General features: G+C 38.5%; 1 protein-coding gene across 3 annotated transcripts in view; it reads left to right on the top strand.

Moving 5' to 3' along the window:
- The window catches only part of HMCN1 (hemicentin 1), a 494,329-nt gene that overhangs the window by 295,531 nt on the left and 171,066 nt on the right, over positions 1-27,732 (top strand). For all 3 annotated transcript variants that reach the window (XM_084782016.1, XM_084782014.1, XM_084782015.1), the window contains exons 18-30: positions 10-137; positions 1,683-1,827; positions 5,499-5,611; positions 7,113-7,272; positions 7,899-8,067; positions 11,194-11,321; positions 12,310-12,582; positions 13,790-13,885; positions 16,507-16,701; positions 17,695-17,825; positions 17,970-18,117; positions 20,497-20,623; positions 22,059-22,213. In XM_084782016.1, the coding sequence (XP_084638142.1) occupies positions 10-137; positions 1,683-1,827; positions 5,499-5,611; positions 7,113-7,272; positions 7,899-8,067; positions 11,194-11,321; positions 12,310-12,582; positions 13,790-13,885; positions 16,507-16,701; positions 17,695-17,825; positions 17,970-18,117; positions 20,497-20,623; positions 22,059-22,213 (1,968 nt within the window). The remainder of the gene's footprint in view (positions 1-9; positions 138-1,682; positions 1,828-5,498; positions 5,612-7,112; positions 7,273-7,898; positions 8,068-11,193; positions 11,322-12,309; positions 12,583-13,789; positions 13,886-16,506; positions 16,702-17,694; positions 17,826-17,969; positions 18,118-20,496; positions 20,624-22,058; positions 22,214-27,732) is intronic.

Below are 27,732 nucleotides of genomic sequence, written 5' to 3' on the forward strand. Positions count from 1 at the left end.
CTGATGCAGTTGCCCCGCTTATTGGAACCAGCCCTTCTGTGGCCAGCATTATTGAAGGACAGCCGCTCACTCTGCCTTGCACTCTGTTGGCCGGAAACCCCATCCCAGAGCGGCGGTGGATGAAGAACTCAGCCATGGTAAAGGGTTTTTCATACATGCCTTTCTACTTATTTTCTCCTAAGAATTAATGCAGCAGGTCACCCATAATGAAAGCCTGATTTCATAAACATTATATACATGTTTTGTAAGCTTTTCAGAGATTTTCTTGAAAAAGTTATTTTTCATTTTTACGTATGCGTGCCATGCGTGTATGCATACATACATGCATGCATGTGTGTAGGTGTCAAGAATCCAAAAGCGATTGTCAGATACCCTGGAGGGAGACTTACAAGCAGTTTTAAGTGACTGACATGGGTCCTCAAAACCAAAGTCAGCTTCCTCTACAAGAGCAGGTGCTCTTGACTCCTCATCCATCTCTATAGCTCCAAGGGCTTTCCCTGTTTGCTGCTGTGTTTATGCCATTTATATTATTTGGAGCTTGAATTTTAAAGAAATAATTGGTAGTATAATTTTTATAATTTCACATTAAATTTAATGTTACTAATAAATGGCCTTCAGGATATGTGAAAATTTAAACTAGTAATGTTTTCATAGTACTTAAAATTTTTATACCATTCTGTGTAGGACATTATGAAATATTAGTATTCCTCTAGAATCTTCCATTTTATATAGTGCTCTTCTTACGGTGAGCTTTAGATTTCTTGTGTGATGGATTTTTGGGGAAGGTAGATCCATAGCGTGTTCTGAATAATAGTATATAACTTTTAATTAGAAAAGAATGCGGGTGACATTTCAGTTCTATGAAAATTTTCCAAAAATGTGTGCTCTATTGAAACAGAGCTCCTCCTTCTAGCTCAGACCACTTTTCCTGTTTTCCAGAGTATCTGGCCTGACTGTCTTCTAAAGTATTCATTAGATGAGAATCAACTCCATATGAGTAATTGCAAGCTTACTCATTTTTTGTATTATAAACTCAAGGAAAATCAGAATGCCTCATAGACAAATAAACACCCTTAGTTATAATGCTAGCCGGCAAAATGTAAATGTAAAGTGATACAGGCTTAAAAATAATCACTTTTATGCTAAAATATCGCCAGCCACCTCTGACAATTTCTGGACCACACTGTGTCCACTGCTCTTTGAGTCGTCAGCTAACAGACTTGGGTGCCAAGATGAAGCCACACTCCCTTGGCGAAAATAAGTACCTACTCACCCCAACAGAAACATCAAAGAGCTTGCTGGTGGTGATGAAACCTTCTTGGAAAGAATAATCTCAGCCAAAAGAAAAGAACTACTAGTCAAATTTGAGTTCTGAGCAACAGAACTTATAGAAACACAAAATCAGTGGCACCCTATATCACTCCCTTTTCTGGGGTGTGCACAGCTCTCTGATAGCAAGTGGTAGGAATAATTCTGGAAAGATATGAATATTGAACATGATTGATAAGTTCTTAGGAATATTTCATGTTGATTGTTTTTTAACCTAAAAGCTGCTAAAATTCCAGTTTGCTTTACAGTAAATCTAATAATGCGGTTGACAAAAACAGACAGATCTGATTTAGAAACATATCTGATTTATCAGATAAAAATTAAATGACCTTTTTAAAACTTCCATTCAAAAGTTGGTACAGAATCCTTATATAACTGTGCGCAGCGACGGGAGCCTCCATATTGAAAGAGTTCGGATTCAGGATGGAGGAGAATATACTTGTGTGGCCAGTAATGTTGCTGGAACCAATAACAGAACAACGTCTGTGGCCGTGCATGGTAAGAGAGACCCGGTGTAATTGCTTCCAAACCTTGCTCAAAACAAGGTTCATAGGTTTTAATCAAATAACTCTGTCCATCTAATTACAATAAGGAGAGCTTTCTCCCAATTGTTATTTTGTATTTCTTGAACAATCTCTACATTGTTAGCAGTGTTTCCAGATTTCCCTTCCCTATGTATACAAAAAGACAGTCTGGGGAGTCACCAGCCAAGTCTGGCCAAGGGCTTTGTAAGTGGTTTCTTAATTGATAAAAGTGAACTCAGCTCTCAAAGAGTCATGTTTAAAAATACTTTTTAATTTCAGGCAAGTTGAACTTAGTGTACCATCCAAATTGCCTTAAATTGCCTTTTTTTTTTTTTGATTGTGGAACAAACATGCCCTTACTAATGACCCCTCTGTGCTGGAGCTAAATATGACCTAAGTTTTTCTAAAGGTCATCTCATGTGTCATGTGCTGCAAACATTCTTCTTTTGCACGTTAAATAATTTAAAAGTCACGAATAAGAAAATCCAGAGGCAATCTTTTTCCGCCACTTTGTAAGACTTACCAGATTTTTTTTTATTTTTAAATCTCAATAATAATGGGCAGCTTTGTGGCTTAAGCAATTCTCATACCATTTTATATTCATCTTTAAGAGCTTGCTGCATTGTTTTTATATGTAATGTTAGAAACGGGTTTATATTCAACAAATGGGTGTCTTAGGATGAAAGGAGCACAGAATGCTTGGTTTTATCTGTAGACTCAATCTTTATTTAGAACTTGAAATGGGGACTCTACCAGCTTACACTTTTTGTTTTGTCTGTTGAAAAGCCCAGTGGCCGCAAGCCATCCCCTTCTGTGTGCCAGCTCTACCATCTCCTCCAGCTTTATTCCAATAGCCACCAACATCACTCGACATGTTCTTGAGAGGTTTCAATGAAATGCCCCCAAATAAGTTTAGTTAGAGCAAAACACGTTGCATGTTATCATGTGACTGTTTTTAAAGAACGGAGCACACGTTTCCTGGAGGGCACCGTGGACCGGCTTAAGGATGTAGCCATGGAACCTCCCTCATCTGGGTCTCCCCTTTTCTCCTAGTTATTGTCCAGGCAGTTGTGTTGAGAAGGGTGCTGAGGCCAGATCTCCACAGGGAGGAGTGATAGGGTTAGTCCTGTGTTTGCTGTATCAGAGACGTGAGACGGCAGACAATCCAAAGACCTTATTTACACTTTACCCGAGACACAAGAAATGGTAATGACTAAAGTGTAAGACGTCATTTCACAACCTCTTTGGTCCACTTCAGTCCCAAACAATCAACTGATTTAGTCGATAGCGTTAAAGAATCCGCCTGATGAGCAGGTGTCAGCTAAACCCCGTACAGCGCAAAGCATGGCAGTTTTGTACCTGCTTCATGTCATCATATCCACCTTCAGGAATATGTATGAAAGATGCTCAACTAATTCTAAAATGGAGGAGATGCAAAAAAACAAAACAAAACAAAAAAGAAAAGAAAAGAAAAAAGAAACCGGAATGAATTCAAATACAAATGCAGATGAAAAGAACAACATTTAATTGCCACGTTGATTTATGTAGGCTCACGATCTGCAGGAAAACTGCTTCTCTATACCCAGATGTCATCAAGCTTCAAAACTGTCCTAAATTTGCAGCGTTTCTTCACTACTGTCTAACTTAATACGGCTTTAAAAACATGAGATCCCCTTATGTTGCCGCAAATTGACAGCATATTTGAGAGTCGGGTACACTGTCATGATCCTGGAAATTCAATTTCTTGCTGTCATGAGTAGCTTGATGTTCTTGCTTAGAGCTGAAAACTTGCTGCCAAGTCTTTAAGACAAAATTAGCTAAAGACTAATGTCAGCCATAGGAAAGTATGAGTGCATGGTATACGTCATTTCAACCTTCCAAGGAGTTTTTACACTGGGGGCGGCGGGAGGGTGGTCTATGGTATCTTCTGCTTTTAGCAAATTTCTATTCCAGGGTAGTATGACAATTCTGGAAAATTCTGACTTTAAGAAAGAAATGTGGTAAGCAATTGAGCTCCAGGGGAGAGGTCTAGTCTCATCTTCCCACAGGATGCCATAGAGAGATCTGAAAATACCAGACTTTAATTGTGTCCCTTTTGCTAGAAAACCTTTGTGTATGGAAGCCTTCAACAGCTCTGTTATTTTGAGAGTCCTATGCGTTGGTCGTTTCGGTATGTGTTGGTTCTAAGAGTAAAGGGAGCCAAGCTTACATTTTCCTTTTCCTTTCATGGCTGCTCATATGCTGCTAAGTTTTCTCTGGCTTCCTAAAGGCAAAGGTATGCTATTCCTTTTTCTTCTTCTCCCTTTTTTCTTAATTTATTCACTTTACATCCTCATCATAGCCCTTCTCTCATCTCCTCCCATCCCCATGCTCCCTCCCTCTCTTCCTCTATGTCCTTCCCTAGTCCTCAGAGAAAGCGAGCCCTCCTACCCTACCAACTAACACCAGCCTATTCGAGTCCCATCAAGACTGCCTATATCCTCTTCCTCTGGGGGCTAGCATGGCCGCCCCTCCAGGGGGAAGTGATCAAAGAGCAGGCAACTAAGTCCATGCGGAGACAATCCCTGCTACTCATAGTAGCACACGGAGACTGAGTTTCCTATTGACTACATCTGAGCAGTGGGCCTACATCCTCTCCAGGCATGGTCCTTGTTTGGTGCCTCAGTCTCTGCCGGCCTCCCGGGCCCAGATTTGTTGGCTCTGTAAGTCTTGTTGTGCAGCTTCTGTCCCTGCCAGGTCCCTCTATCCCCCCTACTCTTCCATAAGACTCCCTACGCTCTGCCCAGAGTTTGGTTGTGAGTTTCAGCATCTGCTTACATTTCCTGCTGGGTGGAGTCTTTCAGAGGACATCGATGGTAGACCCTGTCCTGTTCCCTCTCTTCAGCTGCTTCCAGTGTCTATTCTATTTGCCCCTCTGAATGGTCCTCCTTGTTACTTAGGTTCTTTAGGTCTGTGGATTATAGCATGATTATCCTGTATTATATGGATCGTATCTGCTTATAAGTGAGGACATACCGTGTGTGTCCTGGGTCTGAGTTACCTCACTCAGGATGATCCTATTCCAGATCCACCCATTCATTTATGCTACTCTTCACTGGAACGTGTTGCCTTGTCCTCTATTTTATCATTTTGAATGTAAACTCCCAAGCTCTGCCTAGTTTTACTAAATTCCTCTTAAGAAACTGTCCTTTTTATCGGTTAAATTTAGTAAAGCACGGAGTGGCTCTGGTAGACGTCAGTGTGTTTAATAAGAGGTGGTTAAGTGGCTCATTTATTTGGGGGTGGGCTTGCATCAGCTCATTGGAACTCAATGGGTAGTGGACAGTAAGAAAGACACATGTCCCAAAGATATGTGTATAGTAGTTAGACTATAATCTATTTTTAATTTTCAGGAAATAAATTGATTTTATTCAGTCCTTTTGTGTTTTCGTTAGGGAGGTCACCATATTAGACATCACCTGAAACTTGGTTTTAAGGTTTTTGTAAGATCTAACCAAATTGTATTCACTGTAAATTTTCACCATGCATCCCCTTAGTAAGATTATATTAAATCACCTCTTTTCATAAACATTAGGGATATAATGAAAATGTTCAATTTTAAGCATATGATACTAAATGGAAGAACAACCTGACTTTCATCTCCAGTTCTGCCAACCATTCAGCACGGACAGCAGATACTCAGCACAATTGAAGGCATTCCAGTAACTTTACCATGCAAAGCAAGCGGGATTCCCAAGCCATCCATCACCTGGTCAAAGGTAAGTTACAGATCTAGTGGCATTCCCTGAAACACAGTGCCTGGGAGGACTTACACAGGTGTCTCCGAAGGCTTCGGCAGGACAGTGAGAGAGCGAGACACAAGAGGGAGGGCAGGGAGCTAAATCAAGCATTCCCTGAGATGGCTGCCTCTGTGGCTGGATACCCTCCAAGGTGCCACAAAGATGTATCTCAGAAGAATCTCTTTGATTGGCAGGAAGTCGGATGTTGGTCCAGGACATGTGCCTCCCAGAAGTAATAGCACCTCTGCATACTTGGCTGCCCTTCCCGTTGAAGGTGCAGCCTGGGAGAAACATGGCCAGTAGCATTGTATGGGGCTACTGTGGAACCAAGAGGACCAAGGGGGAAGTGACAAGGAGGGCTCTGGTACAGATGTGACATGTTCAGAATGGTTCTTGGCACACAGCCTTTCCTATAGTAGTGTTTGTGGTCTTGCTGCTGTGTGCTTCGAGCATCTAGTAGGGAACTGCATCAAAGACATTTTAAGGTCTCTCCCACATGCTATTGCTTCAAGGATTCCATGTAAGACCAAAGAGAATAAGATACCTAAACAAATGTGTTACTGCCTTTTACACTCCTGTCATGTGGTCGAACTTTCGCTAGTATTCTTGCATTGATGAAATCCTCATTTCAAAGAAAGTCCGTTCCTTCTTTAAGTGGCCACAAAGGTGGCATATTTTTAACAGGTTGACAGATAAAATGTACTATAATATCATGACAGAAAAATAGAATGCACTGCTTATATAACAAAAATAGCCAAATGGTTTGTCATTCCATCTGGTTTTGTCATCTAAAAAACACCTATGAAACATGGAGAAGTTGATGCTAACATATATATACAATTTTTATGGTCTTGACACAATATAATAGTGAAGATAAGCCTGAAACTGCATAGAACCTGGCACCCTGCAGAAATATGCCACTTTAAAGAAAATGCAAAAATGAGATCTTCCCGAGTGACCGTTATGCTAGGGCCAAACACAGAACATAAGATTTGGCCCCAAGGGGTCTCTAAGCCAGCTCACTTCTTGACTAACTTAGTGACCCGGGGCAAATTTCTCTACCCTGTGTCTGTGCTATAGGACTCTGAATTGGACACTGGAGTGTCCAGCAGTTTCTACTGATAAGACTGTGCGAGTGTTAAAACACTTATCTAAGATACAAGATCACCTTGCTGTCTTGCACAACGACAGCTGCGGTGGTGCCATTCACCTCTGCTATGGTTATACTTTCCTTGTCCGCCCTGTAGGAGGCTACATGGTAGAGGAGCCACGGCTCGGAATTGGGGACTATGGGGTGTAGTGCACTTGTCTACCTAATTTCTCTTATATACAACTTTGCTGCAAATAGCATTTTTCAAATCTAGTTTTTCAGCCATTGGAGGTATTTTTCTCCCTCTTCTTCTTGCAGATATAAAGCTACTGCTTCAACATCATTTAAAAAAAAAGTAAACAAAAAATGTTTTTGCTTTGTTGTTTACAGAAAGGAGAACTGATTTCAACCAGCAGTGCCAAGTTTTCTGCAGGGGCTGACGGCAGTCTGTATGTGGTGTCACCAGGAAGCGAGGAGAGTGGGGAGTACATCTGCACAGCCACCAATGCTGCTGGCTACGCCAAGAGGAAAGTGCAGCTCACTGTCTATGGTGAGAGCCACCCAAGGGAGGTCTTTCTCTGAAGTAGCCATGAAGACCAAATCTCATAATTTCCCCCCACGTTAAGGTACCCAAAGGTGGTAACATCAAAGTGAACCTCTCCCTGAAGTTGGCACTGTACAAACAAAAAAAAAACATTTTTATTTTCACTGCCAACCAAAACCACCTCCACTTAGATTCTGATTTTCAGGGAAGTAGTTGTATAAACCTTTGGGAAACTTCTGTCCTAGTTTCCCAAGAAGTATGCTTACCCCCATTCAACGTTTTGCAGGGACAGCAGTTAGTTAAAATTCCTTGTAAAGCTAAGCCTCGGCAATGTCTTAGGTAGCAGCCTCCTGCTTCAGACTACTGCTCCACTGGGTAGATCTGAGGCCATCATAGCTGACCTCTCCATCCTGTGCTGAAAGCAATTACTAAGGAGGGAAGATCACTCCTCCCTTCCTTTTAGCTCTCTCTATAAATGTATTAATAGGAAGTTTTAGATACACCCCAGATCTTGGGAATCCACATCTTGTTGTAAAGCATTTAAGAGCGTTAGAAGTCTATGTTTTAATGTAAATGAAACTACTTTGTTTTCAATGCATTATTTTCCCTTCCACATCCTGTGTTCATTTTAGTAAGACCCAGAGTATTTGGGGACCAAAGAGGACTGTCCCAAGATAAGCCTGTGGAGATCTCTGTCCTGGCAGGGGATGAGGTGACACTTCCCTGTGAAGCTAAGAGCTTGCCCCCTCCCATCATTACCTGGGCCAAAGATAGCCAACTCATCTCTCCATTTTCTCCAAGGTAGGAGAGCTGGGTTGAACAGCAACACAGGGAGATGTAACCTGCTGGGATGGTGCCTCTTATTGCTTGCAAATGTACCAAAATATAACCTACATTTGAGCTCATTTTCATGCATGTCTGAGTTATGTACACCTTGCCCATCACTTTCTGAGGCTGTAAATGTTCTGCCACAGTTCCCACTGGGGCATTTTTACTAGGTAGCTTGTGAAATGGAACTGATTTGTGTGTGAGTTTCTCTCAGCCCCCTGTGTGCAGCACGTAGAATTTTGTTGCTCCCAGGAGGCCCTAAAACACCGTAAGCGCTGTCATGTCTAGGATTTGATGTTCATTAGTTGGTTTTGTAAATCGTTTTGATTAAACCTATCCCATCCATAAATTAAGGTCCCCTGAGATGCTGTAATTTAAAAGCTAAGTGACACAGCAAGGAGGATGCCAGGGCTTTAGGACACAATTGTTGTCATTCATATATAACTTTAGACTTATCTCTGTTGCCTAAAGTTTACCTAAATGGCATTTTCCCCTAGGAGACGTCTTCAGATTTCCTGTCTTTTTTGTACAATGGGACGATATTTCCCTGAGAAAGTTCTATAAGATAGCAGGATGGGTGGTTATGAGCACTTGCTACCTCTTGCAGGGGACCCAGGCTTAATTTCCAGAACCCACATGGCAGCTTGCAAACATAGGTACCTCTAGGTTCAGAGGATCTGCCACAAGTGTCTGACATTCACTAGGTGCTACACATACATGGTACACATACACACATTCAAACACACACACACATAAAATAAAAATAAAATAAAAATAATTATAGCTGCTAGCTATCATTTGTTAGGCTTGTTTGTATATAACTGTAAAGCTATGAATTTATATAAGCGTACTTTTTTATGATGATAAAAATAACAAGAACAACGTTACATAATTTTACTCACTGTTTGAAAGAATTTTACTGAAAATTATAAAGTAAAATACAGAGTGTTTCTTTTTAAGGCAATTCCATTGCACCCTTTCCCAGTCAGGATTTCTTTCTTTCCCTGTGAAACTTTTCATTTTCGAATAGCCCTAAAAGCTGTTTTTATGGTTTCAATTTTGTTTTCCTTTTTCTGTTGTTGTTGTTTTTAATTTGCTCTTCTGAAATATATAATTACTATTTTACCCCTTGCGTTATTGGGTTATGTAAATTCACTTTTCTACACATTGTCAGCATATCCGTCTTAACGAGTCTCCATGCGATCTTCCTTTCATTTAACCATTACCCTCTCTGTAGATGCTGTGGCTTGCTTATTATTTCTTTTGGATTATTTCCTTTAATTAAAAAAAAAACTTTTAAATATGTCTGTTTGCGTGTGCATGCACAAGCATTTTGGAACCTGAAACATAGAAGTACACTTTCTTCTCAGAGCAAATGCCTCCTTCCAGTCCTGTAGGCACTGCCTGTTGCTCTCCTGGGGGAAAGTTCTCATGTCTTTGCCACTAACAGGAAGCAGCTGGCCAGGCTGTACTTCCTAAGGAATGCGCAGCTTTGACTGGTTTAAACCTTTCTGCTACTCAGTGGGTGTGATTTGCGATCTCTAAGCACTTTTAATTTTTATGGGACTGAGTTCACGTGAGCATTGGATGTATGTGTGCATGTTTGCTGGCCATTCATGCTGTCTGTGCCTCTTTAAAGGGGCCTCACAGTTTTATGGTGACTAGTCTTTTTCTTACTGTATGTGGGCATTTGATACTTGTTTTTGATAGTTTTTGTCTGTCGCACGTGTTGAAATGCTTCTCACAGTCAGTTATTTAAGTTTTAAGTTTATTTTAGAATGGTGTGTTTGTTTGAGGATATGTTTTCCAATAGTTCAAAGAATTAACCTATTCTTGTAGCTTTATATTTCTTGCATCTTTTTCAGATTATATTCAAATTTTTAAATGTTTTATACCCCTTTTACAGTTTCATTTTTCATATTTTAAACTCCACTCCATCTGAAGCTTTATAATGTGTAGGATGTTAAATAATACTGTAACTTAGCTTATTTTTCTCAACTTGGAAAGTCAATTACCCAAGATCATTTTGAATAATCAATCCTTACTTTGCGGTACACATTTGTTTGTTTCCTGGGCTTGAATTCAGGGCCTTATACACTCTACATAAACGCTTTGCCACTCAACTTCATTCCCGGACCTTGTCTGTATGTTTCTCTATATTCTAAGATGTGTTCCCATGTATGCATATGTCATTTTGGAGGTGTCTTTTCTTAAATATAGTTTGATTTAACTCTGTAAGAAACTTTGATACAAAGTAGATCTATGTGGCTCTGACAGTCCCCCAAAAGGACTTGACTATGACTTTAATAATATGTAAAAACACCCTATGACTTTAATGATATGTAAAAACACCCAATATATATTATTCAATGAGGGATACATTAAAGATATACTTGAAAAGACGTACTTGTGTTTGCCTTTACTGAAACACACTAAATTACTTGTGAAGCATTTCAAAAAATAAAAATAAAAGATGTTTCATTCGTGAAGTCCTTGGTACATTGCTTAATGCCTCTGTAAAAAACCCTTATGCCCACACTCCTGTAAGTAACAATAGTTAAATTTGCTGAGTCACACACAAAAAAATCATGATGGTAGAAGGGCCACTAGTTGAGAAAATCAGTGAAAGTGGGTGAGAGATAAGAGTATGATAGTGAGGATAAATAAAATCAATATATGAACATATAATTAAATCTATTCGCGTGTTTAGAAACATGCTAATTACAACTGAAAAAGAAGAAAAATGTTGTACAAAATAAGTTGTAAATTCTACAATACACATTTGCTTTGAGTAGCTGAAACCTACAGAAGCACAGAAACATACAGTCATTTGATAATTTAAGACAACTATGTTAGGTTATAGGTATAAGAAAACTGACTTTCTGTTTATAATCGTAAACGTAACAAATCATAACAGAAAACAACAACAACAAAAATGATTGTGAAAATTCCCTTTCCGTGCTTCATCGATATGCGTTGCAGAGGGAAGGGCTGTTTCAAAAGTTGCTTGCAACCCAGTAATTTCATGCTGAGTGCAGCTGTGCAGGGGGCGATTGCATTCTCATGCTCTGTGGTCTGATGTGTGGGTTTTCCTTTTAGACACACGTTCCTCCCTTCTGGCTCAATGAAGATCACAGAGACTCGAGTTTCAGACAGCGGGATGTATCTCTGTGTTGCCACAAATATTGCTGGGAATGTGACTCAGTCTGTTAAATTAAGTGTCCATGGTGAGTGTTGAAAGGATGGACAGTGGTAGCTCTGTCCACAGGCCCACAGTGAAGTGTATGTGACAGTGAGCCTTCCGTTGTATTTAGACTAAAGATTTCTGAGTTATTAGTCTGTTGTTTTCTTTCGCTTATTCTGAAAGTTTTGTTAGCCGTCTCCAAATAACTGGCCCCTTTTCCATTTTCAAGTGATTTTTTGGGTCACATTTATTCTAGCTGTCAAGTCATTTATTTTAATGAGTTGACATACAGTGGGGGAAAGATGTTTAAAATGTTGAGAGCTAGCTGTACTCTCACAGAACATAATACGTTTTAAATAGTCATATTTGACATATAAGGACCTCAGTAACCAAGAAAATGTTTCTTTCTATCATTATTTGATACTTCACATTTTTCTAATTGAAGTGTTGTATCCCTTTGATTTACAACTGTCCACCAATTATCGTCTCTTCAGTGCACTATGTCTCCATGACAGGTACTGTGTAGATACAAAATGTCTGAATATCAGAGGAAGTTGTCTGAGAGGGCATTAACCTGCCTTCATCTCTAGACCAGCCATGACAATGCATGCCACTGACTAGAGTTTTGACATCATTTACCAACTCTTAGGCATTAGGCATATTACTTACCCTCTCTTATCTTTAGTATTCTTTCTTTCTTTTCTTTTCTTGTTTGACAAAATGATGGTAATAATTTTTTTCAAACTTAGACGGGTTTGTGACTGACAAAGTTAAAGAGAACAGAGTAGAGAATGGGGCTTTTTAGAGAGCTATATTGCATGAATTCTAATCAGACCCCAGTGGTTCAACTTGACCCCACAGCACATAGTGCAAAGGTCTTTTTAAATTTTCTAAAGGAAGACACATCTTGTGATACAACACACCCTTTTGTGTGACTTCTTGATAAGGAGTTTTCATTCAGAGTGGTATATATACACATCTATATGGATTTAAAAAATATTTGATGGTTAATGCTAAGTTGTGATTTCCAGTTCCTCCAAAAATACAGCATGGAATAAGACACATAAAGGTCCAAGTTCGCCAGAGAGTGGACATCCCGTGCAGTGCCCTCGGGTCTCCGCCTCCTGTGATCACCTGGTTTAAAAGTGGAAGGCCCATGCTTGTTGATGGAGTGCAGCATCCCAGCAATCCAGATGGGACTCTGAGCATTGAGCAGGCTGTGGTCTCAGATGCTGGCGTATATACCTGTGTTGCCACAAACATAGCCGGCAGTGATGAAGCAGAGGTCATACTGCATGTCCAAGGTGGGTTTTGACATAAGAAAAATATCTGATAGGATGAGAAAGACCCCTGGGCTCTACACAGGAATGTGACATCATGGATCTCTTTAGGGAGATTTCTACATAGAACTTTAGCTTGGAAGGGAGCATTATCCAGAAGCAAACAAATGATTACTGTTGCTAACCTTGGATGGTGTCTTTGTGTTTACTTTTGAAACTAAAGTCACTAGTGTGTATGATGAAATGGTCCTAGGTAACGGCCTACCCAGTATTTCTTGTTTGCATTAGTTGGAGTAGCATTTCACCTCATACCTCAGCTCAACTGATCCCTGAGAGGTCAGGGTTCACTGCTCTTCTATTGTTGTTGGCTTTATTTTGAGGTTTTTTTTATTAAGGTTGGGCCAAGTGTCTGTCATGTTCCAGGCAATGATGATGAAGTAGTGACAAAGAGCTCCTGCTTTCTTGATTTTTTTTCTAAAAAAAAGTATACATAAAACAAGCAAAGAACTAAATAAGGTTCATAGAGAAGGAAAAAGTATAGTGGGTAAATTAAAATAAGATTACTGTTCTGGGAATTGGGTTGGACTGCTAGGGAGGAATGCTCTAATTCTCTAAAGAAGTAGGATTTAGGATGAGAGCTTACTGGATGGCAAGAACTTGTCTCTGGTCATTTTCTGCCTCAGTCTGCCAGAGGGAATACCAATACAAAGGCAGGAAGTAAAGATAAGCGGGTGTGGTAATCAGCGCAACACTCAGCAGTTAATAATCAGGACATCACAATGCCTGAGGAATGAACGTCCAGAATGCTGGCAGGGAGTTTATCTAGCTCGTTTATCTACTAAATAAACCTTTCTAAGCTCCTATGTTCAGACTTAAAGGAGAAAGAGTGGTATTTCTAATATTCTTGGAAATCTCAGAGGTACATAATCACAGACTCTACACAGAGGGTGTGTAGAATATTAATCTAAAGGGGACTGTATTTCATGATAGTATACCTATAAGAAACCTATTAAAATGGGTAACAAGAGTGTAAAGGCTTGCGTGGGAATATAAGGATGTGAAGATATTAATATGGGAACGTGCATGGTGCTACATGATTGAACAGCAGATAGATGTGTCTGTCAGGAGACAGCAGAAAGACGGAAAATTACTAGGTGAGCGAGGAATCAGAGACTCAGAACGGAAAAGTGTCCAAAGAAAGCCAGAGGCAATGCATTTGTTTTTTTACTAGAACCACCTACAATGGAAGACCTGCAACCTCCTTTTAACACGCCACTCCAAGAAAGACTGGCCAATCAGCGCATCGCATTTCCATGCCCTGCAAAAGGTACGTAATACTCAAGGAAACAGGCATGGGTCTCGGGTTGTAATTGTGTGATATGGCTCCAGGATTCTGCATGGCAAATTCCTCCTGCCATGTAACATTTGAATGTAATAGAAGCTCTCTTCCTTCAGACAACTTTTTGATTTCATATTTTCCTATCCAGTGTATTTTATTCCTCATGATAAGGATCTCCCAATCATTCAAGCTCACTGAATCTAAGATTTTTTTAAGAGATAGTTCAAGGCTTCTCTGTTACTTTTCATTTCATTCTTTCTGGAAATGTTTACTTTTTTAAAAGGTTGCAGTAGAGCTGTTCACAACAGTCTCTATTCATGTCAATTAGTAAGCACTGTATATTATGGTTACCCCGTCTGAGGCAGTTTTATGTTAAACCTCTTTTTCTAGGTCTACTCACACCAGTAACTCTGGGACTGGGTTATATGCAACATGTATTCCAGTAGCTTTTTAAAACCATGTCTTTCCTTGAAGATTACCATGATTTCGGCCAGGAGATGGTCCATTCCCTCTCCACGGTGGGAGCACGTGAAAGTGCTGTTGTCTTTGCTATCTGTGTTCTGGGTGCCAAGCACATGTTTAAAGATATTCTCTCACACAGGCATCTGTTTACAAGCTCCAACTAGCCTTGTGATAGTTCAAGCAAAGTCCTAGCAGGGTTCTTTGCATAATCTCTTGGCCCTGGCAGGAGGGCCCCAGGCAGTCGCTGGCATCACTGTGCCCATGGGTATCTCCTCTTAGTTGTACCCAAAGGTGGCAGCAGTTAAGGCCTTCAGAGCTGCTTCTGTTTAGTAGCAAATGCCCAACTCTTTCATCAGTAACTATTCCAGTGTTTGAAGAGAGATGACTTTAACAGGCTTCTCAGACATCTGAAAACTTAAAACTAATAATTCTCAAGCCATTGGGAAATAGGGATGCAAGCCCTGGAGAGGAGGCATTCTTCAGAATGGTATGGGTTTATTTCCGTCCTATGGTGTCTGCTGGCCCTGGACTATACCTGTGTCATAGCTGCTCCTCAGTCGGCCTGAACCTTTATGCTCAAGCTAGCTTCTTTGATTCCCATTTCCACTAGGAACCATGTTTTCTTAGGTCCTCATTTTCATCTGGAATATAGTTCTTAAGTGCATTCAAAAGTAGCTAGATGGTTTTTCATTGATTATTATTATTATTATTATTATTATTATTATTATTATTATTATTATTATTATTATATGTTGTGTGTGTGTACAACTTTGAGGAGTCAATTCCTTCTTTCCTCTGTGGACTCTGGGGATTAAAATCAGTCACCAGGCTTTACCACAAGGACTTTTAGCCAGTGAACCATCTCATTGGTTCACTTTCTGTTCTCTTTGTTATAAATTTTGTCTTGATAATAACTATTCTAGTTTTTATAAGACAATGCTCTAACTTCTTTTGTTTTGTTTGTCCATTCACTTTTATCTGTTATTTTAGTAAATGTTAATTGCAAAATCTGACTTATTTTCATAAAGGAAAGAGTGGGATAAAAGAAAAGGATTATAACCTCGTATGTTTCCTCAGAGTGTGGACAGATGGCTGGAGTTGACCAGTTTTACTGTCTTTTCCACAACAGTCAAAATCTTATACTGATCAAGATTAAATATGCTGATCTTTTCCTTTTCCCTTACATATATGCCCTACACAATTACTTTTATAAGATATTAATTAATACTGAGTTTACCTTTACCATTATATTGCATATATTCTGTCAACCTTTGGGGCTTATCTTGGATTGTATTACTACTTTTAACAGATTTGTTATCTTAGTACTGATTGCTAACAACATCTTATGAAACCATATTAGTTTTGTTTAATGTGCTTTGTCTTCAGTATAGAAATTAATCAAGCTTTAAGGTATTTAGAATAGTGCCATGTAACATTCAGAGCACAGTTACTGCTTATCTATAATATTCTGTCTTGCCTTATTATATATTTAATACAGTTTTATCACTTTGATCTGTAAGCATGTACTTCCAATTATTCTGCTATTGATAAATAAAATCAGAAAAATATTTTTCTTATTGCATTGTCAACTTCCTTAAAGATTTGGACTCTTGTCTTTTGATGAACAAATAAGATATTGAAAAAAATATAGGCAGTGGTGGAAGCTTCTCATACTTACTAATAGAGCCTTTTCCAAAGTATATAGGCACAATTTCTATACATTCCCTATTAATTCTATTTGGTTGGGTGGTTTCCTGACATATTCCTGTAACTTTACCATGCTTTTGTTATCTTTACTTCACTCCTCATTTCCCTACATGTCTTATCAATATAATGAATGCACTTTTTTTTTCACTTCTAGTCACTGCAGTGAACCCACCAGGAACAAAGTTTTGCTTCTATTCTGAGTTTTCTGATTAAAAGCAACTTTGATCAACAATAAGCCTCATGTCTGAAGACTGATCAGGAACTGGGGTCATTAACTAATTCTCATTAGCTGTAGTTTCTTCACTTTTATCTTGAAAGTGGCGCAGTGCCTCAGGATGCGCATCATAGTCAGAGCAGGAAATGTATCTGTTCTTAGTGTGTTTGACTTTTAAACATTTTTTTCTAATTTTGTCATTAAAAAGCCTTAATTTCCTAATTAGGTACTCCTAAACCAACCATCAAGTGGTTACACAATGGGAGAGAACTGACAGGGCAAGAGCCTGGTGTTTCTATCTTGGAAGATGGCGCACTGTTGGTAATTGCCTCTGTTACTCCACACAACAATGGTGAATATATCTGTGTGGCCATCAATGAAGCTGGGACCACAGAAAGGAAATACAACCTCAAAGTTCATGGTAAATGTAGATTAAGACACTAAAACCAAAGAGCTAAGATATGGCTCTTTCTAATTTTTGCATAGTTGGTCATTTAATCTATATATTATTTAATACTAATGTGAATATATTAATTTCAAACAGAAGATAGAAATTGGTTTGTACTTTCTCATTGCTCAACATTTCATGCAATTTTTTATTGAGACTACATATATCCCTCAAATTTTAAATAGTAGATAAAGATGCAGCATAATGGCTTGTTTACCCTGATAGGTCTTGTGTTTCCCTTCTCCAGAGCAAAAGGATCAGATTCACACACATGGTGTGTGTGGCTTCTCAGAAAAAAATATAAGAAACAAGTAAATATGAAAACTTTATGAAAAGATCATTCATGATAGAGTATTATACCCACTCTCTTTGCCTGGGCAATTTCATTGGTCATTCCATTGTTCTAGGTCTTTGACTGTTATCTAGAACATCGGCCTCATTGGGTGGGTTCATAGGATTTACTTATTAACTTTTCTTTACTAATGCCTTAGTATTGTGCTAATGTAATTTGACAGGCATTCAGATTGCTACCAGCTACTTACAACTATTTAAACTTCCAATAGAAATTTTATACCTGTGTCATCTTGTAGGGTATGTAAATTTTAGATTTTGTTGACTCTGGCTTTCATAGGCACTGTGTGATACTCACTCCCACCCATCAAGTAGTAAGTACTGCAGTACTTAAATGAATCCCTTTAGACTTTCAGGATGGGAAATCCTTCTTCCTTAGAGTTATCCTACATCCCATCCTGAATGTAAAACCCTGACATAAAATAAAATATTACATATGGGTTTTTATTATAATTGTTTTAGCTGACACTTTGTGTTTTATGAGAAGGCATGTACTTACATGACTAGCTTTCCTACCATCATTCATCTTTGAAACTTTTCTAAAGGACCCTGTGGAGACACTTGGAGCTACTGTCAATTACAAGACTACCTAGTCATGATTCCTCTCTTTTGCAGTTCCACCAGTAATTAAAGATAAAGAACACGTGACCAATGTGTCCGTGTTGGTAAACCAACTGGCCAGTCTCTACTGCGAAGTAGAAGGAACTCCATCTCCGGTCATAACGTGGTATAAAGATGAAATCCAGGTAAATGGAGATAGCCAAGTATGCATAGTTCCCCGCCTCCGTACCTAAAAGAAATTGTTCAGATATGAATTTCTTCTCAACAATAATAAACACTGCTTTTCTGTTTTATTACCTTTGAAAAATAACAATATTTATCACATGCAGGTGACAGAAAGTAATACTGTTCAGATCGTGAACAATGGGAAGACACTAAAGCTCTTTAAAGTGTCTGCAGAGGATGCAGGAAGATACTCCTGCAAAGCCGCTAATGTTGCAGGCACCTCTCAGAAGTACTTTAGCGTCAGTGTTCTAGGTAAGAAAAGCCTCTTTCTAAGCAACCTACACATTAGATGCGTTTCTTACTGTATGGCAAGATAAAGAGATTAAAAAATAAATTGATAGAAGAAATACCCTTTATGTTGTTTTAAAATGTAATTATCTATAATATAAAAATGGATTTGACTCATATACCCCAAGATACCATGAACTTAAATGTGTTACAATGTATGTTAAAAGATGCTTCACTAGGCAATATCTACATAGAGAACTGGTTAGGTACATAGGTAGCTATGAGGCACAGTGCAATGTGATTATAATGTGGGCATCTCCTGAAGCTAGTAGGATGCTTGAAATAAAAAAGGTCATGCATCCATTTCTACTGCCCTCTAATTAATTACTGGAACCTAATCAATACTGGTTGTAATTAGAGAAAGAGAAGACTGAGAAAGTAGGATGGACTTTTCTGTCAAGAAGGGAATTCTGAAAGTGCATAGTTACTATGCTAGATTAGGATACAAATAATTGTAATGGCTGTCGTTAGTTTAATTTAGTAAAGTTATATTTTACATTTTAAGTTCATTTTGTTACAAATGACTTTCACTTTTTTCAATAGTTTCTTATCAAAACAGGCATATAATTTGTGGCTTTAATAAAAAAAAACAAAGCCTAGAGGTGATATGTTCATAACAATTAGCATCCATCAATACAAAATAATTAACTCCCTTTCTTTCCCCCAAATCTTCACTACATTGTGCTCTCTTTTCCTGCAGTCAGATTTATGTTTGACCACAGGCCATATAAACAGCCTTAGTGCTGCTGCTCCCTCCTCCTCCTCCTCCTCCTCCTCCTCCTCCTCCTCCTCCTCAACCTCCTCATCCTCCTTCTTCCTCCTCTTCCCCTTTCTCCTCCTCCTCCTCCTCCTCCTCCTCCTCTTCTTCTTCTTCTTCTTCTTCTTCTTCTTCTTCTTCTTCTTCTTCTTCTTCTTCTTCTTCTTCTTCTTCTTCTCATTCTCCATAGTCTCCTCTTTTTTGTTTTGTTTTGTTCCAAGACAGGGTTTCTTGTGTAGCCTTGGCTGTCTTGGACTCACTTTGTAGAGCAGGCTGACCTCGAACTCACAGAGGTCTGCTTGCCTCTGCCTTCCAAGTGCTGAGATCATAGGTGTGCTCTGCTGGCCCCAGCAGTTTCCTTATCACTTGTCTTGGCAGTTTTTTCTTCTGCTATTCATGCCCTCTATATACTCCATCTATGTGCTGATGATTCCCAAATGCTCAGCTCCAGCTCAGAATTCTTTGAGCACTAGGAAAAGCTAACTAGTCTTCACCTTGCTATCTTTTAATATTTTTCTCTACTTCTTAATTTTCTACTTTATTTTCAAGAGAGTCTCACTAGTGTCACCACCTGGCCTCACAGTCCCAATCTTTGCACCTTAGCCTCCCAGCTGGTGTTACAGATGTAGTCCAGGGTGCCCATGTTTCTTTAGAGTGTTGGCTTGAACATTGTCATTGCATACGATTGAATACCGTGGTGCTATATCAAGCTGAATGACCCCCAAGGACTATTTTCTTCAGTAAATGTTGGTGTCTCTGTGTGACCCACAGCTCCATCCTTCCCCTGCTTTCTCCACAAGCTTACTCTATCTTCTATGTCTACTTCCTAATTATCAACTTCTTTCCATTCCATAATGAAGGCATGTTTTCATTTACAACATCCTCTTAACTTTCTTCCTGGACCCACTCTTCACAAATCTGATCCATTCTTCACTCAGCAATGAGTGAGGTATTTATATAAATACCATATCATGCCATACTTCTTCAATACAGAATCTCTTTACTATCTGATACTTTTATGAAGATCAATATCAGGCCACTTAACATGATACAAAGAGGAGGGTTAGATGGTGGGAAAATCATACATGAGAACTTTCATTTGTATAATTCCAAGAATGATTAATTCTTTTTTATATTGTATATCATGCTCATACCAAGTTTTGTATAAGAATCCTTCAAAAATGACTAAGGTAGACATGACACCATATGTAGAATTTGACCCATATGTGATTGATATTGCTCATGTCATGCCTTATCTTAAATGCACATCAGTAGTGCATTGCATCATATGTTCTTTGCTGCTCAGTTACATTCCATGCATTTTGCACGTTTACTATGCTTCAAAATAACTTCTTTTCTGCCATTATGCTTGTAGATAATTGTCCTACTAACATAATTTCATTAAAATGTTCCTGGATTTTAACTTAGAATTTGTGCACATAGTATGATGTGAAAAGGAGTCACCGTGGGATGCTTTGTTCTTACAGTAAATGATTGTTAAAATACTTTGACAATCACTAACTTCCTGCTTCTTCCTAATCTTTCTGCTAAATTATATACTTTATGATAAAATGTCTTTGTTTAAGTTCCACCCAGCATAATAGGTTCCAGCTCCCCAAATGAAGTCTCAGTTCTTCTTAGCCACAACATCAGCCTGCAGTGTCATGTCAGAGGCAACCCCTTCCCTGCTATTCACTGGTTCAAGGATGGCAAGTGAGTAAATTGGTAAATTGTCTGTATTCATTTAAGGGTGTAATTTATAGAAAACAGACATGTCAATGTGTAAGGCTTACTTCTCTTTTAACCAACTTAAAATATACATCCTTAAATGAGCACGAAGGAGAAATAATTGTAATAATCGTATAATGTCTTTCAATTTTCAAATAACAAAGCTCTTTATAGATTTGGGGAATTTATTATAGAAACAGATTAATTTATAATTATTGCTCACCAAAATCCTCTGCATAAATATTAGCAGTAAAAAAAAGTCATATTCCAATGATGAGATAGTTATGCCTTGACATGGGATTGAGTTGTTGAGAAGGAAAATGCGTCTGCAACAATATAAATATGCATAGACCCTGCCTAAAAAAGTGGCAAGCATAGAGAGGAATCACCATGGTCCAGGGCTGTGCCCACACTGGAAGGCTACAGCGGCCTGTGGTGTGAGCGGCCACTTCTCACAGTGTAGCTGCAGTTGTGCGATAATTTCTGTCTGAGGAGAAGGTATCTAAAGTCTAAGTAGTAAAATGTCTAGACTGTCAGTGTCTAAAATATAGGAATTCATTTACGCTTCCAAGAAATCAGCAAGGCAGAGGCCACAGAAATACTTTACTAAATTAATTTCTTTTTACATATTGAATAGACTGGCTACTGGTTTATTAATATAGCAACACATGTAATCATTTATTTTGTGACTAAGTCATTTAAAAAAAACCTAACTATAAGTTTTAAATCTTTTTTTTCCTGAAAAAAAATGATTAAGGGACTTTAAAGCAAGGATTCTTAGAAGATCATAGACTTTACTAAACAAGATTTTTCCAGTATTAAAGCAACATTGTTGCCAATGATGTGACGTAAGCATTGTACAGGGGTCGATGACTACATCATAGAAACAGACCTCTATGGAAAATATATACGAGCTTCTTTTGGAATAAATGCTTTCAATATTTGTATTTGTATAATATTCATATGTGTTACACTTTTTAGAAAACTTGGCATAGTCAGGATCATTAGCAAATCATAACCACACAGTCTGAAGTTCCTCTGAAGCACTATAAAACTTCTTAATTCTTCTTTTCCACATAATAGTAGAAATTTGGCGTTAAACCAAAAGATACAAAATAAGTAAGAAGAATAACAACGGATGAATGGATGAAACAAATAATAACTCTACATAGTTTCTAATATTAGTAAATGATTAAAGATTAAAGAGGGAAAGCTTTTCATCTCAAAGCAACAGCTACCAAGTTCTTTTAGAAATGTGACTTAGCACTGTCAGTCTTCTGAACAGGAACAATAATCTCCATGTATTTTGATAATCAATTTTGCCTTATATTTTAACTTAAAACCATGTACTAGTTTTGTAATTAATTATGTGTGAAACGTGGGGAACTTAAAGTGTACCTACGAAATAATTTTTTTCCAGGCCTGTATTTTTGGGAGATCCTAACATTGACATTTCAGACAGAGGACAGAATTTGCATGTGAGGAGTGCGCGGAGAAGCGACAAGGGACGCTATCAGTGTGCTGTGTCCAATGCAGCAGGCAAGCAAGCCAAGGATATAAAACTGACTGTCTATGGTAGGTGTGGCTTCTCAGACTGCTACGTTCCAAACAGTTTAATTATAGATTGAAAGCTAAAGTTTGCTCTAATGTTTACCATCCCCTCTCTCCATATTGAGTGTTTTGTACTGCTACTCAAGTATAGAAAAGAAGTCTATGTTTTATACTATAACGATGCATTCAGTTTTTTAATGCAATGTGTCCTTAGCTATGGATTTATTGTAAATTTGTTTAGTAATTTTGATATGTAAAGAACTCCCTAACTGGTTACTATAAGCATCAATTACATCCTTTTATACTTTTAAAAAAATGTATAAATATACAAAATACACCAAAACAACTAGTATACTAGCAGTTAAATTGTTATATTTCCATCTTGGTTTAATCTTGATCATTTTGAGTGCAATGCATTGTTTTATTTTTTTCTCATTGTGTCTCTATCAGAAATGATGTGTCTTAGCTACGTTTCCATTCCTTGACAAAACACTGTGATCAAAGCAACCTATAAAAGAAAATGTTTAACCTGCTGTCCTTCCTCTGAGTGCCACCAGGTCTCCCCCTCCAGGGGACATGGTCAAAGGTGAGGCACCAGAGTATGTGAGAAAGTAATATCCCACTCTCCACTCTACTGTGGAGAGTGTTCTGTCCATTGGCTAGATCTGAGTAGGGGTTTAAGGTTTACCGCCTGTATTGTCCTTGGCTGGTGCCTTAGTTTGAGTGGGACCCCTGGGCCCAAACCTGCCTATCATAATGTTCTACTTGTAAGCTTCTAGGACCCTCTGGATCCTTCTACTTTGCCTTTCTCCCATGCTTCTCTCATCTAGGGTCCCACTAGAATGTCCTCCCCTCTGTCTCAGTTTCCTGGTAAGTGAAGGCTTTTGTGGGACATGCCCCTTGGGCTAATATGCAGATATAAGTGAGTATATACCATTTGAGACTTTCTGCTTCTGGGTTAACTCACTCATTATGATCATTTCTAGCTCAATCCATTTATCCACAAATTTCGGGAATTCTTTGTTTTTAATAGCTGAATAGTATTCCATAGTGTATACACTCAGAGGAAGGACAGCAGGTTACCAAGAAAAGACTTGATACCCTATGAACATATACAGGGGGAGGTGATCCCCCTCAGGAACAGTCATAGGGGAGGGGAATAAGGGGAAAATGGGAAGGAGGGAAGAATGGGAGGATACAAGGGATGGGATAACCATTCAGATGTAACAAGAATAAATTAATAAAAGAGAAAAAAAGAAAACGTTTAATTTAGAGCTTACGTTTATAGAAGGTCAGAATCCATGGCCATCACGGCAGGGAGCGTGGCAGTGGGCAGACAGTAATACAACAGAGAGAGCAAACCGGGAAGAGCATGGGGTTTGGAAACTTCAAAGTCCACACTCAGTGACTCACCATCTCTAACAAGGCCACGCCTCCTAATCCTTTCCATACAGTTCCCCGATCAATCTGGGAACCGACCATTCAAACAAGAAATTCCCGAAATTTGTAGACAAATGGATTGAACTAGAAATGATCATAATAAGTGAGTTAACCCAGAAACAGAAAGAGTTAAATGGTATATACTCACTTATATCTGCATACTAGCCCAAGGGGCATGTCCCATGAAAGTCTTCACTAACCAGGAAACTGGGACAGAGGGGAGGGCATCCTATTGGAACTCTAGATGAGAGAAGCATGGGAGAATAGCAAAGTAGAAGGATCCAGAGGGTCCTAGAAACCTACAAGAAGAATATTATGATAGGCGTATTTGGGCCCAGGGGTCCCACTCAAACTATGGCACCAGCCAAGGGCAATACAGGCCATAAACTTCAAACCCCTACCCAGATCTAGCCGATGGACAGGACATTCTCCACAGTTGAGTGGAGAGTGGGGTCTGACTTTCACACGTACTCTGGTGCCTCATATTTGACCGTGTCCCCTGAATGGGGAGACCTGGTGGCACTCAGGAAGGATAATAGGCTACCAATAAAAGACTTGATACCCTATGAACATATACAGGGGGAGGAAGTCCCCCTCAGTCTCAGTCATAGGGGAGGGGAGTAAGGGGAAAATGGGAGGGAGGGAGGAATGGGAGGATACAAGGGAGAGGATAACCATTGAGATGTAATATGAATAAATTAATAAAATAAAATTTAAAAAAATATGAGTCTACCAGGGCCATTCTCATTCAAAGCACCAGATAATGTGTTCCATTTTACTAAAAATTCTGTCCACTAATTAAGGTGGCAATCAAAGGCATTTTTATGAATTAACATTCACAGACATGAGAAGACTATAACTCTATGCCAGTGGATCTTAGCAAGGCTTTGTAGTGCTCTACCCCTGCACTAGCATATTCTTTTCATGTAGTGTACAGAACTCAAAGAAATGTTCATACACCTCAGTGTTGCCTCTCCACAGATAGAATTCCAAGTTATATATGAGGTTAAAGTTGAATAGCCATTTCAGTGATAAGTAAGATCATGGCAAGTGAGAGGACAACAATCTAGATGTAATCTGAATAAATTGTTTACATAAAAAAATACAATAACAACAAAAAAAAGATCATAGGCATTAGAGCCTGATCAACTTGTGTTTTGACCCAAGCACTGACATTTACTAGCTTTGTGACTTCATATGAATTTCCTCGCTCTTCTAAGTTTCCATTTTCTCAATGGAATTAACAATAATTCCCATGGAATAGTGTTACTATAAAATCATAGATTTGACAAATTTTATTTGGCTGGCTTCTTTCTTCCTTTCTTTCTCTCCTTCTTTCATAGTTTCATTCTTAACCCAAGCATACCTGAAACTTATGATGATCCTCCTGCCTATGATTACTATGGGTTGAGATTTCAGATATATGTCACGATGCTCAAGTCTAGCTTAATTTGTACTTAATTAACTGCATTTTAAAAATAAGATTTTTACAATATAGTTGTCTGTTCCAAGTTCTAGTATCTTTTTTAAAGGAAATAAATTATATTTAAAGCCAGTTTTAAGTCATTTATGTGTATAAATGAAAGCCTATTGGGGAAATCAATCATGAAAAGACATGTTCCTTCTAAAACACCATTACTGAAAGATTTGCTGTCGATGCCAAGTTAAACAAAAACTGTTATTACTGCCATTGCCTTCCTACCAGAGCCAGTCACTGAAACAAGTATAATGCCTCCACAAGCTGTTATACTGTTGCTAGGATCTATTGCGAATATAGTTTGTAGCTTCAATAAGACTCCAATTTCTGTGAGACTTAGATTTATTCACTTTGGATGTTCATGTTTACTCTGTGTGATGCCCTCCGGCACCCAGCAGAGAGGGCTTCTGGGATTGTCTGATTGAAAGGCAGTGCCTTATTAAGAAGTTCTGAGTATTGTAATCCAGGAAGCAATATCCTTACTTTTCTAGTACGCTGCCTTGTGCCCTCAAGTGGATAGCCTTAGGCTTACTTTATTTCATTTGTGAAAGTGTAAACATCACAAAATGAAAAAAAAAAAAAAACCTCATAAGTGCTATACTTCAGATAACTGTGAATAATGTGTATGCAGATTTCAAATTGAGAGTATATTTCACCCCAAAATTGATTTAATTGTTTTCATTGTTTACATGCTCATATCTTCACATGAGGATGAGCAACAATAGATAAGAACATGAACATTGTATCTGAGTAAACAAAATAATGGGAACATAATGATTTTTAAAAATCAATATGGAAACACTACTGTAGTAGCTTTTCAAGACATGAATAAAAAAGATATGAGTATACATATAAAAATATAAAAAAGAATTTAAATGGAGTTACTCTACAGTGAGAAGACAACACCCAACTAAATACCACATACTAGCCAATAAAAATCCAACTTTAAAAATGAGTTACTTCTTTTTGAATTGTTGGCCAGTGTGTTACCATAGAACCCCAAACATTATAAACTGTTGTCAGTGCTCTTGGTCACTCTCCAAAACCTGATGATAAAACTATATTGCTGAAGACAGCTCATATTGATTCATAGAACATGGAAGAGTCAATCTGGTACTGACCTGGAAGTCTCATCCCTACTGGCCCTTTTATGATTGCTAGAAGGTACTACGAATGATACTAGAAGAAGACAGTAATTATCAGTGTCACCAGTTGTCACCTGCCAGTTACCTTAACAGCTGTCCTGATAAGATATGCTCACTCTACAACAGTGGCACAAATGTGGGAGTAATCAACCACTTTCTGTTTCAGTTCGGAGCTAAAGCCTACTGCAAGAGATGGAACCCAAACTCGTTATTTATTATTTTTCTGCTAAGTGAACATAGTATTAAAACATGCTGTGTTTATGGAACAGTGCATCTCTTAATTCTCTTCAGACAGGTGTCTACTTACAGTAGATAACAATTAATACCGGGACCTTCACCAGGTTAGCATACAGAGAACACAGACTGTGGAGTGCTCAGCACTAAGTGAGATGTGTAGATCACAGTCTTCCACACAAGACTCAGAGATCTTCCCTGAAGAGAGGGTGGGAAGATTGTAAAGGCTACAGGTGGTGGGTAACTTCCAGAGACAGTGTTGTGTTTTATGGATACAATAGAGCAATTGCACGTACGAATTTATAGAAGCTTTGACGGCATACACAAGACCTGCACAAATTCAAGCCAGGCCAAATCTGAGCATAGAGTCGGAGAGATGGATATAAAAAATTACCTAAGAGGGCTAGTTTTCCCTGTCATCCAAATGGGCGGCAAATGTTCATATGTTGTTGGTGATTGGTAATAAGACTTTATCTGTTACATCTTTGAAAATGTGATTCCCTTAGGTAGGTTCTGCTCAATGCTGATGTTAATTTTTTACATGATTTTTATTGATTATATACATTCTTAGGAAATCATGTAGAACATTCTCTTGCATATTTTGATATTTGCTTTTTAGCCTGCTATTAAAAATAGGCAATTATCAAGTCTAGTTGAAAACTATATGGAAGGTTCTGCTTCAAGGATCCATGGGGCTGCCTAGAATGTGGAAACATGCATTTATATTAAAGATTGGTAGAAAAGTTGTTTGGGTTCAGAAGATAAAATAAAATTTTTCTGAGAGAATAAAGGTCTCCCTTCTGGTTTAAACTTTTTACAGCCTGCAAAATGTGTTAAGGAGCCTTACACTATGTGAATTGGAAATCACTGAAAAGCACTATTTGAAGCGAAACGAATTTCCCCAACTCTTCAATGTTTAATAACAATATTTAAACATGGCTCTTATCATTAAGAAAGAAATTCAGCCTGAACCTTGAACATAAAACGTTCCCAGTGCTAAGGTGTGCAACTGCTCTAAGCCTGGGTATTCAGTTCTGATTCCTGGAAGTGGTCATGGTACTCGTGATGTTCAAGTTAGTAACAACAAATAAAACATGCCCTTGGTGCCAAGGACTCATTCACACACAGCTGTTCTTCACAAAGCGCTTGCCAAGAAGTAATCCAGCCACGGAACCCAGATGTTTAAACACCACATCTCCAAGCTGTGCATACTTCACTAATTCTTTTCTTACTTCACATCTTTTTTT

This window comes from Acomys minous (assembly GCF_964271855.1).
Source record: "Acomys minous genome assembly, chromosome: 1".
Taxonomy (NCBI): Eukaryota; Metazoa; Chordata; class Mammalia; order Rodentia; family Muridae; genus Acomys; species Acomys minous.